Here is a 13,938-nt window from a genome sequence, read left to right as displayed (position 1 = left end):
AGGGAGACACAGAATCGGAAGCAGGCTCCAGGCTCTGGGCCATCAGCCCAGAGCCCGACGCGGGGCTCGAACTCACGGGCCGCGAGATCGTGACCTGAGCCGAAGTCAGACGCTTAACCAACTGAGCCACCCAGGTGCCCCTGAAAGAGATTTTCATATGCTAAAGAAGAGTCACAGGATACTGGAGGCCGAGTTATTGTCAAGCTAAGGTTTAACCCTCCAGCAAAGCATTAACATTAAGACAGTAGGGAGCTCAAGTATTTGTTAATGGGCTGCAGGTTATAAGGAAATTTCATTTTTATCTGCCATTTCCTCCTTGCCTTTGTTTCCCACATCACCCCACACTGAGCTCTGCACTGGGTGTGAGGCCTGCTTGAGATTCTCTCTCTCCCTCTCTCTCTACCCAAATCTTGCCCTCTCTCTAAAAAAGATAAAATAACATAAAAATACATGGAAGGACACACACCCCATCTCCTCATAGAAGGAATGTTATGGACACATCGTAGGAAGAACGTATAAGGTGTATACGTATAAAGATATTGCCTTGGCCATCTTTGGAAAATAAACTCTGTCACCCCTGGGCACCTGAGCACCACTAGAAAAATCATGTAACAGAAAAATTCATCAATTCACGATTCCAACCTCAGCTGCATCCTCGACGCCACCTGGCAATTCGGCGTGACTTCTCTGTCCAACTTGCTTCAATTTGCAACGGTTATTTCAAATCTTCCCTGCCGTAGCAGGCACTATGCAGGTTTCGCCTCACACCCGTTGCCAAAACCTTTTTCTCCTGCCCATGTCCTTTAAAGAGGTGAGGAAAGCTAAACACTCACTTTCCTAGCCTTGCGGGCGTCTGCGTGGCACAGTTCTGGCCAGCGAGAGGTAATCAGAAACCCGCCGCAGGACTGCCGGGCAAGCTTTTGCCTCGAACGAGAAAACGAGGCATGGGGTGGAGGCAGCCAGCCGTGTTGTGACTCTCAGGGAAAGGCCAAAAGATTTACAGAAATACAGGCCCCGGGATCACTGAGTCACCGAACAGATGCGGCTGTCTACCTCCAGGCTTCCTATCCTGGGAGAAAAATAGACCTTTCTTTGCTTAAGTCGCTGACAGCCAGGTTTTGTGTAGCCCATACACCCACTCTTCTCAACCCCCTGCTCCTCCAGAGATGACCTTCCCTCCTCCAGAGAGAAAAGTCTCCAGCGGGTCATCGACTTTCTCGCCAGCCAACCTACCTACTTACCTGCCTCCGCAGCCATCCTGCTTCCTCCTTCCCTCCTGTTATAATAGAAGAGGGGTCCCTACTCCATGGATAGGGAAGAAGCGGGTGGTAAGCAGGGAGGTGCCGCTCTTGCACCCGTTTTGGTTTTCTGACGAAGCCTCATGTTCTGGGCCTCTATCCACTCATCAGCTAGGTGGCCCACCACAGGCCACGACAGGAGAAAATACTTCGTGGGGTGGAGTCTAAGCCGTGCCCAATATTGTCAGGTGTAGGAAGGAGACAGTCCAAGTAGAGGGAACACTTTACAAGGCAGAGGAATGGAGCCGTGGAGGAACTGAAAATCCCAACGTGGCTGGGAGGGCAGAGCGCAGGAAGGGGTCAGGGGTCAGGGGTCAGAGTAAGCCCGGTTCTATAGACTAGGCAGGGTTACGATTTTGGTTTTAACCCTCAATCATTAGCACAAGAAGTGGGTTAAGCTCTCTGAGCCTCAATTCCTGCTTCGTAGAACACGTTTTAGAACTCTCTGCCTAGTTGTCAGTCGCCTATACCAAGCTGAGAGTTCTCAAGGGCCAAGAAAGACCTACCTTTTTACGCAGTTTTTGTATCCACCTGGAAGGCGCTTCATAAATGCCTGCCGGATGAATGAGATTGTGGAATCCGCCACAGACTTCAGCTGTTAACCCCCTCAGTTGGTACATTTTTGATTCTCCTCGTTCCTTTCCTTCTCTCTCCTTTTCTCGCCCTTCCTCCTCCCTCCCTCTCCCCAAGCCCCTCCAATCCTCTCCCAGCTTCCCGCCTCCCTCTTCCCGGCCCGCCCCTTCGCCGCGTCGCGACGGCAGAGAGGGCCAGGCGGGCTTTACGGCAGCCGCGTTGCGGCGGGGCGGGGCGCCGGGCGGCTGGCGCGCTTGGCGGCAGCGGTGGGAGGCAGGCCGGCAGGCAGGCAGACGGAGTCGCAGGCGGGTGGCGGCGGCCGTGCTTGGTAGTGAGGGCGGGAGGGAGTGAGTCACTGAGCGTGTGTGAGGGAGGGAAGGAGCAAGCGGGCGAGCGAGCAGCCCGCGCCGTCCGTCCGCAGCACCAGCCAGGCCCCGCCGCCGCCCCGCAGCCCAGCGCCGAGGCCGGGCCGAGCCGAGCTGGGTCGGGCCCGGGCCATGCTGCTCACCGTGTACTGTGTGCGGAGGGACCTCTCCGAGGTGACCTTTTCCCTCCAGGTCGACGCCGACTTCGAGCTGCACAACTTCCGCGCGCTGTGCGAGCTCGAGTCCGGCATCCCCGCAGCCGAGAGCCAGGTACGCGGGGCAGCGAGCGGGGTCTCTCTCCAGGGCTGACCCTCCTGCCTTGGGGTCTCACGCCCTCCCTTTGCTGCTGGTGGGGAATTGGGGGTGGGGGAGCGGGATGGCCTCTCCCAGCTCGCCCCCGCGTCCGGGAGGGAGCTGGGATCGGTAGCTGCCCCCACACACTCCGAGCGTGGGGTGGGGTGCCATGGGAGGGAGCGGAGAGCCTGGCCGCAGACGCACCCACTGCAGCCCGAGGGGCGCGTGGACTGTTGGGCGGCCCGCCCCATCTTCTGGCTCTTTGGCCCCTTCTCCCCTGATAATCCCGAGTTTGGGGTGTTGTGGACCTAAGAAGGAGCTCCAGGTCTGCAAGAGTTCATACATTCTACTTCCCCGACCAGAAATACCAGTTTGGATCGCTGTGGTAGGTTGGTGTTCATCTGGTGTTCTGGACAGAGCTCCTGCTTAAGCAACCGTAATTTACCTTTAAATGTAGAGATCTGCACTCCTAGTGAAGGAAAAAGTTTGAGACTTGCATTACCTTGTTTTGAGGCATTTGGAAATGCCCTGCACCTTTTTCCCTACCACATGGCATTTCTGATTAAATTCTCTTAAAAAAAAAAAAGGTAGTTATTCGTTCAGTTCAAGCTGTTTGTTTCTCTGGTTTCTTCGCTGGTAGTAGGCCAGACTCCTTCTTTATTTCAGGCCACAATTGAGAGTTTGGGTGGGTTCAAAGTTCAGAGCTTTATGAGGATATTTTCGTAAAAATGGCCCGATATCTTCTCAGTGTGATTTGCTTGCTTGTTTCATTTCCCTACCATGCTGGAAGGAAATTCAGCTGCTCTTACATTTATTTGAAATGAGCAACATAATTTATTCTCAGAATGCCCTGAGCTGCCACCAAACAGAATCGGTGACGATAACTCTGGCCTTTACAGGAAAACATTTAAATCTCAACTTGATAAGTGGACCGTGGAGGACATGGTCTAAACGTTGAGAAAATTATAGAAGTCCTCCAGGGCCCCAGAATGTAAATCCTGATTTTCTACTGCAGTTATGAAATACTTCCAAAAACTATTGCCCAACTGCAGCGTGTTCTGCCCTTTATTGTGATAAACAGATGCGTCAATATTTTGTTCAGAAGTGAGTATGATTCCTTTACACGATGTGAACTTTAGAACCTTGGCATAAAGCTGAGTATCAAGAAAGAATAGGTTTCAGGATGCAAAGTGTCACATACACAGACTGAAGCTGCAGAAGCTACAAAGAAATCGGTAAAAGGAATTTTTTGCAAATGTTTTCTAAAAACTGAGGAGCCAGTTCCCGCCCATGAATCCCTCACGTGAAAAACTAGGGAAGGACAGTTTAAGTAAGGAAGTAAACACAATTCTGAAATTTTTGAAGGTGGCATTTTCAATTGCTCTCTACCCTCCGGTTCTGTTACCCTGGTTATAATCACCAGCTGGCGGGGGGGAATAAAAAAATGAAAATGTAAGTTGGTCTCATCGTTATTTGGGCTTGGGAGAAGATGAAAAGCGGCATTGCCTCTCTTCCTGTCCTTTTTGAGACGGGCTGTAACAAATTTAAAGGAAGAGACCGATGGAAAAGACCGTTCTATGTATGGTCCAGGCAGGCACAGTCCTCTGTTAGCTCAGGATGTTAGGAGTACCTCACTAATTGAACAGTTAGGCTAACTCCACAAATTCTTTCTTATTCATTAGGTCACCATTTGGGCATTTACTTCCTCCCAAGCCAAATTAGCATATGGAAGCCTGGGCTCCAACTTCTGTGAAGCCTGTATTACCCAGCTGTAAACAGCTCCCCTGTTTCAAGTTTGTTCCGTTGGCTCCATTGTAACCTAACACAGTATCTATTTTAAGATGTCTGGTGGTCGGTTGTCTTTTCAGTTGCTTGCCTTGCCCATGAGGCAGGAACAGGATCCACCCTAGACACACACTTGAGTCATTTCCGTTCGCCAGATCATAACGGTAAACATCATTATAGTTTTACCTACAAATACATCACTTACTCGAGGCCCCCACTCCCACTGCTTCACCGCCCAGGTTCTCCCATGTTACTCCTCTTCCCCTCCTCGTCCTCCTGCTTGCTCTGCCTCACTCTTGTTTACCTTCTCTGTCCTCGTTCCTTCACCTCCATTTCCAAAGGGAGTTTCTTCTTTTTCTTTTCTTCTTTCTTTCTTTCTTTCTTTCTTTCTTTTTTTTTTTTTAAGGTTCCTGGCTGTTCTTTCCTGTCACGGTGTGTCCAAACCACGGATCTCCAGACTTTTTCAGTCAGGTTTCCCTTCGCGTACAGTGTTTTGGAACATACATCTTTGCGATACATATAATCAATTATAAACATGAACTAATGTTATATGCATTATATACATGCGCACATATGTATGGAATAACCGTAAACATCAATGAGTGAAGTAATAACCTTATGTCCATTATAAACAACCATAGGATAGCGTTTAAGGAAGGATGAACTAAAATAAATGGAAATGAACATTCTAATATTTTTCTGTTCCCACATCTTTAAAGAACCGTTTCGCCTGCCTGCCCCACATTGGGGATCACTGGTTTAGAATTCACACTTGCACATCAGCATCAGTCGTGCATAAGTACGCACTTGGAAAAGACGTTACTTTTTAACAGCTCTAGTCTGATTATAGTAGTTATAATGTGATGATAACAAATTTAGAACAGAAACTATCTCTACTTGTACATGTGATTAAAGCTGGGCATGTTCCATCTCTTAATACAAGTGTGGGCTTGGAAGCCGGTCGTGGCTCTGTTTGATGCTTTGATGCAGAACTTGGCTGGGCAGACTTCAAAGAATTATCAGAACTTAGCTTCACTTTAAATTAATGTCTTTGTATTTTTGAAACATCATTATAATTTACCCCTGTAGGTGGCATGTGGTCAAAACGTGTGCAGAATGTGTAAGGACTCTCAAAAGGCATGTGTAAATGCCAAGTAATATAGCAGTAACCGTATGATCCTGGGAAGGCAGCTCTGTACACAGCGTGATTTGTCGTTTGTAAAACACTATTTTAAAGCAGTGGAAACTGAAATTTTCTATTGTAGCTGCTTTTGACATACTTATTTTTGCAGGTAATTTTCGTGAATTTTTTTTCTGATAAATACTGCGTATTCGTTTTAGAGAATTTGTACCTTATAGGAAAAGGTAGAGAGAAAAAGTTATTACCATATCACCCTGGAAACAACTGCAGTTTACTTCTTAGTGTATCTTTTTCCCTAAGCTTTCTTCCTTTTCTGTGGTTACAGTGTAACTTTTAAACATGATGCCCTGAACTGTACCAACAGTTTCAACTTTCTTTGTTCAGTCAAAGCTACATTGTCAGCATTTTTCCCTGACATTTCAAGTTCTTCAAATTTATAATTTTAATGGCCATGTAATATAGATGTACCGCAGTTTATTTAAAAATTTGCCTATTGCTGGGCATTTGAATTGGGGGAATTGGAAGCAGTTATTAGTAACATTTCCATGGATATCTATATTTAAGGCTTGGTCCCCATTTCTGATTGTTTTCTCAGGATGTATTCTTAGCTATGGAATTGCCAGGTCTTTTGAAAGGCTTTTAGTAACTGTTGCCATATTGTTTTCCAGAAGGGTTGGAAAAGTCAAGCTGTGGCATGAGATGTATATGTAGATCACTTGGCATATAGTAGGCTTTCAATTAATGATAGTATTAGGGAGTCGTTCAGATGTGAGTCCAAAGATTCTGTGGCCAGTTGATGGTCCTTACTGCTAGAAATGTATTGTTACGATTTCTGTTGATTGAAGACGAGAAGGCATTTGACCTCATGCTTAATGATGGAGTTGTTGGTCTTGGAGTTGTTTTAGTCTATTGTTAAATGTCGATTAAGCTTAAATTTGGTCTCTAGGGTGCTGCCTCTGGAGTAAGCACTAGCAGTGTGCCAGTTTCGCAGCTTGAGACTTGTAGATGTGTAAACTGTCCTGTTGTGTGTCCTCATAACTGGCAGAACCAGAATTCTTAGCTTTGTGGCCTTTGAGTTGGATATTATGGTGGAAACCATCACCAATGCCTTACCGAAACTCTTTGTTTTGACTGGTGGAAATGTGAAACCATGGGTCTGATGATACACTCTTGTTGAGCTGGAAACTCATTCAGATTTCTTATAGGACTTGAGCTATACAATAATCGTCTTTCTTAGACTCTTAAGCCTGTTTTAACAAAAAGAAGTCGGTTCTTTGTGGCTGTTATAATTTCAGCTAAGCTTTTGTTTATTTCATTTGCGTCCTTGGACTAAAATGGAATACGCCTGCTGCTTTGTCAGAGTGAAGAATGTTTTGCTCCTCACCCACATTCTTCAGTCTAGTATTTTTAGGAAATGGGGCAAGATAGCAATGTTCCACATGACATGTATGTGTTTGGTGGTAGTTATTACCAGGATCTTAAACTTTTATTGTTAGATCGGGCTGTCTTTATTTTAAAAAGTTTTTTTTTTAATGTTTATTTATTTTGGGGGGAGAGAGAGAGACAGAACACGAGCAGAGGAGGGGCAGAGAGAGAGAGAAACACAGAATCCGAAGCAGGCTCCAGTCTGGGCGGTCAGCACAGAGCCTGACGTGGGGGCTCGAACTTACCAACCCTGAGATCATGACCGGAGCCGAAGTTGGACACTTAACCGACTGAGCCGCTCAGGCGCCCCCAGGCTGTCTTTATTTAAAAAAAAAAAAAAAAAAAAAAAAAAAAAAAATTTACAGCATCTGCTGAGGAAAGACTATGTCCACTGAACACCGTGGAGTTTTTACATGGAAGTCCTGAGTGAGGAGCCGCCACTGGTCCTTCCTCATGTTCAGGACACATTGATAGGCTGAGCGGTGCACAGGGTTTTGGTTCCCCTGGTGAGCATAGGCCCTCAGTGGTGACAGATGGCTTAATAGCCCTTGTTCAGGTCACCAGCTAATTGAGCTGGCTACATTGGACTTCGGTTTGGGGCAGTTGTATGTGGTTCTTAGGGAAGATCTCCCGCTCTTGGAGTCAGGCAGGTGTTCCAATCCTAGTTCTATTCTTTTTCCTTTTTTTATGTTCTTATTTTTTTCTTTCTTTATTTTTTGGTACAAAATAGATGGTTTTATCAAAGCACAGGGATAGGACCTGGGGGCAGAAAGAGCTGCCCTTATCTTCTTAATAGCTGTGTAGTCTCAGGTCACCACACTCTGTTTCCCTGTCTGCAAAATGGGAGGAATAATGCCCACCTAGAAATGAGAGGGCGTAGGATGAGGCGGGAGACTGTGGGAACCCGTTCCGATTGAAGTGCAAGCCGTGGTAGTGTCTGCTGTCTTAATATGGCCCTCCAGGTAGCATTGCCAGCTTGAAGACAAGTCTTCTGCTGGATAGGAACATTTTGATGCTCTGCGTTTGATTTCCTGTTGTAGATAAATGTTCTTCTATAAGTACAGTTAAAATGTGTCAACCGATTGTGTCTCTACATATACTGATGGTTGAGTTTCTGAACCTGGAAAATTAAGGAGCGGGCCGTGGACCACTCAGTACCTTTGTCGTAAGGTGGCTTCGCTGTGTTGAGGCCACCTTGTGAGAGCCGCCTGCGTGGCATTTCTGTTGTCATGCCTCCTCTTGCTTGGTGCACACCTCAACTGGGACACTTGTCCCTTCAGATTTATGGTAGCTTTCCCAGCAATTCCACAAGTTACCATACGGCTCTCGGGTTGTATTGCAAACAGTCTGTGTTGATTCTCTTGTACTTTCGCCACGCGATATGTGGTTACGTGAGGGAGAATAGCAGAGTGTGAGTGGATCGATGGAGTGACAGTCCAGTGGACTGCTGGAACGTGTTTTAACTTTGCAGGTTGAGGGTAAGAACCAACGATCCATTTTCTAGTACTGTATAGAACTTAGGAAGTGTAATCGGCCCTATGAGCTCTGAGTCCTGTTTTTTTGTGCACCCCCAGAAGTATTTGGCTTTGGAAATTCAGTTTCCTGTTGGTTCTACTTCTCATGTCAGTGTAGATTCTGAGAGCAGATATGACAGATCATTTTTCCCAGCAGAAATCTGTATTTTTCAGGTTGCGTGTCAGGCAGTCTTCTTGCAAGAGCTATGAGGACATGTGAGGAAGCACTGTAAAATGGTAGAGTAGCAGACCGACCTGGAAGGGACAGCTGTAGCGATTATCTAGCCCCAAGTGCTTGCTTGACAAACGGAAATGTGAAGCCAGGACCAGCGGAGGGACGCGGCCACTGTCAGAGCCAGGACAGGACTCAGGTTCCTCAGCTTGCACGTGGCCTGGTGCACAGCAAATCTTTTGAAAGAAAACCTTCAAAGCCTGAGTTTATTCTGAATACCCCTCTACAGTATGTAATAGTGCAGGATAGGTTTTATGTTCCTTTGTGGTTAAACTATAGTATGCCCTTTCTCCGTTTTTTTCCTATAGCACAGTGTTTCACCTGCTTTTATGCTCTCAGGTTTTTTCAGTGTTTGATTGCACATCAAAAAAATGTTTTTATTAGTAGTACATCCCTGATCCAGTAGAAGAGAAGGAAGAATGCAGAACAGGCAGTATTTGGAAAACTTTTAGACTTGCCAGTGTGCAAGATCATTTAAAAATGGATACATTGGGATGTGATATACAGCTTGGTGTCTGTAATTGACAAGACTGTATCCCATACTGGAGAGTTGCTAAGAGAGTAAATGTTAAAGTTCGAGTCACAAGGAAAAAAAAAAAGACATTTGAGCTACGCAAACAAAACAAATTCCTGTCCTCAAGTAGCTTCCATTTTAGTGGAACAGAAAGACAATAAAGAAACAGATATTTAAGGAGCTCCTGGGTGGCTCAGTCGGTTAAGCGTCCAACTTTGGCTCAGGTCATGATCTCATGGCTTGTGAGTTCAAGCCCCGTGTCGGGCTGTGTGCTGACAGCTCAGAGCCTGGAGCCTGCTTCGAATTCTTTGTCTCTGTCTCCCTCCCTCTCTCTCTCCCTCTCTCCCTCTCTCCCTCTCTCCCTCTCTCCCTTCCCCTCTGTCTCTCTTTCTCCCTCTCCCCCCCCCCCCGCTCTTGCTCTGTTTCTCAAAAATAAACAGTAAAAAGAAATAGATACTTAATATGAGAGGGTTTTTAAATAGGGTGGTTAGTGAAGGGCTCTGGAAAGGTTATATTTGATCAGAGACCTTAAAAAAGAGTGGCTGGGAGGGCGTCTGGCTGGCTCAGTTGGTAGAGCACATAATTCTTGATCCTGAGTTCAGGCCCCATGTTAGGCATAGAGCTTACTTAAAAAAGAAATAGCTGGGGAAAGAACATCCTTCAGGTAGAGAGAAGAGCAAGTGAAACAGTCCCAAGGGGGAAATTGATCACATTATTTAGGGAGCAGCAATTACGGTATGAAATGAAGTCAGAGGGGGAGCCAGGGACCAAATTGTTGGACCTAGCAGGTAACGGGAAGGATTTAGGCTTTTATTCCAGGTGTGATGGGAAACCATTGGAGGGTTTTGAGCAGGCTGGGACTGACATCTGGTGAAAAGGGACACTGTACGTAGTCTTCCTGCTTTCTTCCATGTTATTTCTCAGTGCTTCATATGGTGAACTCTTTTCTGGTTGTAGATCGTCTATGCTGAAAGACCCCTCACAGACAACCACAGATCGCTGGCTTCCTACGGCTTGAAAGATGGGGATGTCGTGATTTTACGACAGAAGGAGAATGCAGACCCTCGACCTCCAGTGCAGTTCCCAAGTAAGACATTCCTGACACAGGCATCAGGAGACAGCATAGTGCAGTGGGTCAGAGCTGTGGACTAGCTTCGGGTTCAGACTGCGGGGTATGGAGTCTGCCCCTTGGTTGCTCTGTATCCTTGGCTGGGTTGACTTCCCTATGGCTGTTTTCTTAGCTGTGAGAATAGTGCAGCCTTCAGCACGCCCTGGATAAATGTTCGCTTCTGTTGTGATCGATGAGAACTGTATCCTGGGGAAGGACTTAAGAGGCCATCTATGCCCGTGATTCCTGACTGACTGTTGCTGCTTCGTGTCTGGCCCTCAGCTAGCAGGCCTGTGTGGGACATTTTACAGTCAGCCAGGCACTTGCATGCACATTGCACAGGATCACGGTTGTAGGGGAGGAGATTCCTCTTTATAATTTGTTATCATTAATAGACAAAGCTCCGGTTTTAAGTAATGTCTTCAGTGTTACATAGCTAATAAGCGAAGGCATGGGAACTAAAACATGGTACTTTTCCCATTGTACTGAGCTTTATGAACAGTAGGCAGCTGGACCACCAGATTCTGCTCCTTGCCCACCAGCCGTGTTAATCATGTGAAAGGAAGCTTACCTGTCTCGATGTTCTATCCGGAATAGGGGTTTATAGTCTGGAATCTGTGCTTTGGGATTTAGAACGTTTGTGTCCCTGAAATAAATACGCACAGTTGCGTGGCTGAGAGCATGTGTGCATTTGATAGGGAGAGGGTCAGTAGCTTTCTTTGGATACTCACAGGGGTTCACGATCTACAAAAGTGGCCAGGGTTCTGATGTGGACCCCTTTAATGAAATGTAATAGTGTTTTCCATTCCCTGCTGTCTTCAGGTAGATTTCTTAAATACTGCTTAGTCTCTAGGTCAGTGGGTTTAAAGTTTGTGGTTCCAGCTGATGACTGTCTGCGTGATGATGACCCATGCCAGCTTAGAACACAGTGCATCCGTTCAGCCCGAAACTGGGGCTGTAAGAGACCATCAAGCACTGTTCCTCCCAGATCGGGATCACATTAGTCCCTTGGGTCTACTGTTAAACTTTAGAAAGAGTTGTGACTTGAACATGTCAGTCAAAAAAAAACCAAAACAAATCTTCCTTTGGTTAATTTGGTGAAATTGTTAGTTCTGGAGAATTGCTGGTTGTTTTTTTTTTCCCCGTACTGTCGCATGTGGACAAGAGAGCCAGTCTGTGGGGGAGGGGAGCCATCTGAGGGGAGCAGATCTAGTCGTTCAGGTAAACAAGTTTTTCAGAATTACTCTGAAGCGAATGGACTCTCAAGATAAGTGTTACCATGGTTAAAGATAAAAATTTCTTACCCTGCAGAGAAGGTCCACCCATATCTGTGTTGCTGGTTGGTATGGATTAACTCCCTCATGCGCATGTGTGTATACACACACACACACACACACACACACAAGCTGCCAGCTGAGGTCTGTTGGAAGGAGGTGGCTAGTTGAACCCATGCTAAAGAGGCAGAAAATGATACTTGAGTTTAAGGATTCCCTTCTTCTAGGGGCGCCTGGGTGGCTCAGTCGGTTAAGCAGCCGACTTCAGCTCAGGTCATGATCTCACAGGTCATGGGTTCGAGCCCCGCATCGGGCTCTGTGCTGACAGCTCAGAGCCTGGCACCTGCTTCGGATTCTGTGTCTCCCTCTCTCTCTCTGCCCCTCTCCCGCTTGTGCACGCGCGCTCTCTCTCTCTCTCTCTCTCTCAAAAGTAAATAAGCATTAAGGAAAAAAAAAAAAAGGATTCCCTTCTAGTTGATTTCCCAACAGCTTCAGGATAGCCTCAACTGGAAACAGGAGTGACCATCAGGCACATTTTTGGGATTGAGGAGATACACATTCGCTCAGTTCTAGCCCCTAATTCTGTCTCTGCTCTACCTTTTTTTTTTAAGGTAAAATTCCTTTTCTAGGTAACCGTTTTGTTGAGATATCATTCGTATACCATACAGTTCACTCATGTAAGGGGTGCAGTTCATTTTTAGTCTATTCCCAGTTGTGCAGCCATCACTACAATCAATTGTAGCACATTTTTATCACCTTATAAAGAAGCTGGACCTATTAGCAGTCATTCCCCATCTGCCTCCAAGCCTTCTAGCCCTAGGCAACCGTCCGTCTACTTTCTGTGTCTGTATTTTCCTATTCTGGACATTTCATAGAAATGGAATCATATAATACGTGGCTCCTTTGTGTAAGGCTCCCTTTTATTTTCCTTTCGTTTTAATAAGGTCAGCTCAGCCTGGATTATAGAACCCAGGAGTTGTAGCCTCTAAATCTGTTCTATCTTTTGGTGACCTCAGCACCGAGAACCTGAGCAAGTCCCTTTTCTTCTGTTTGTCTCTCCTGTAAAACGATGACACCTGCTAGCTCCCTGGTGGTGTGAGAGGAGTTAGCCGTGGTGCGCAGATGAAAGTGTAAATTCCAAGAACGAGTATGTTTAGCAGAGACTTGTAGAATTCTACATCTAAAATTTATGCAGTTCACTTGGTGTGTATAGTATTCTTTACCCCAGGTGTCCGGGCCCTTTGAGAAATGTCAAAACAAACTAGGGTTTTTCTCAAGAATTACATCCAGATTTATGTGGTTATGTTTATTAAGACTAGCTTTAATTTGTAAAAAATACAAGTAAGTAGGGGCTCCTGGGTGGCTAAGTCAGTTAAGCGTTCGACTTCAGCTCAGGGCACGATCTCGCAGTTCGTGGGTTCAAGCCCCGCGTGGGGCTCGGCTGACGGCCCGGAGTCTGGAGCCTGCTTCGGATTCTGTGTCTCCCTCTCTGCCCCTCCTCCGCTCACGCTCTGTCTCTATCTCTCAAAAATAAATACACATTAAAAAAGATACAAGTAAGTAAAAACTTGTTATGTCTTCTGGGATATTGTAGAAGCCAAAAATCTAGGGTCATTACCATGGACTGCACCCCTTTTCTGTTCTTGGTTGTGGGTTCACTCAGACTGCAGTCTTTACATTCAGTCAGCGTGAGAGAGCGCGGAGGAAAGGTCAGATGTCTGCAATTACCATTTGCCATATACCGTTCACCAGCAAATGTTCCGCTGTGCCCTTCAAATGCTTGTGTGTCACCGGAAGTAAACTTTGAACCGATTTTCCCCAACAGACTTGCCCCGCATAGACTTCCGTAGCATAGCCGTGCCTGGCACGTCAGGCTCCCGGCAGCGCCGGCCACCAGGAGCACAGCAGTCCCACTCATCTCCCGGAGACATAGCTTCATCTCCTCAGGGCTTGGACAATCCAGCCTTGCTCCGAGACATGTTGCTGGCCAACCCCCATGAGCTGTCCTTGCTGAAGGAGCGCAATCCACCCCTGGCGGACGCTCTGCTCAGTGGAGACCTTGGTAAGCTTATCAACGTGGAAGACTGGCGAGCGGACCTGAGGGGAAGTAGTGGTGTCGCGGCAAATTTGGAGAAACTCCAGCAACTGGGGTGTTCAGCCCGCCAGGTCACGTGATCTCTCGAGCACCCCAGTTGCTCTCCGAGAGGTAAAGTGACGCTGATGCCAAAGGCGGAGTTGAGTGGCGGTCGTGATCCAATTTTGCAACAGCACAGAGCTCTGAGATCCAGCTTGACCAGCCTCCTCCACTGACGGTTTTTTGTTCCCCCAAATTATTTTCACGTAACCTACTGCGCGTAACCTAGGGACTGGTATTCTAACCTGTTCGGTGGGAGCCTCAGTTGAAGAGAGCACCGG

The 13,938-nt window shown here is 46.7% G+C and overlaps 1 protein-coding gene across 3 annotated transcripts in view; it reads left to right on the top strand.

The window, feature by feature from the left end:
- Positions 1-2,176: 2,176 nt before the first annotated feature.
- Positions 2,177-13,938, top strand: part of LOC125913074 (protein DDI1 homolog 2) — a 40,414-nt gene continuing 28,652 nt past the window's right edge. The window contains exons 1-3 of one of the 3 annotated variants that reach the window (XM_049618025.1): positions 2,177-2,506; positions 10,099-10,228; positions 13,349-13,585. In XM_049618025.1, coding sequence (XP_049473982.1) covers positions 2,369-2,506; positions 10,099-10,228; positions 13,349-13,585 — 505 coding nt within the window. In that variant the 5' untranslated portion in view covers positions 2,177-2,368. The remainder of the gene's footprint in view (positions 2,507-10,098; positions 10,229-13,348; positions 13,586-13,938) is intronic. The other 2 variants (XM_049618018.1, XM_049618019.1) reach the window with 2 other exon arrangements.

This window comes from Panthera uncia, assembly GCF_023721935.1.
Source record: "Panthera uncia isolate 11264 chromosome C1 unlocalized genomic scaffold, Puncia_PCG_1.0 HiC_scaffold_4, whole genome shotgun sequence".
NCBI lineage: Eukaryota > Metazoa > Chordata > Mammalia > Carnivora > Felidae > Panthera > Panthera uncia.
The sequence above is the reverse complement of the archived record's forward strand: the minus strand, read 5'-3'. Positions and strand labels throughout refer to the sequence as shown.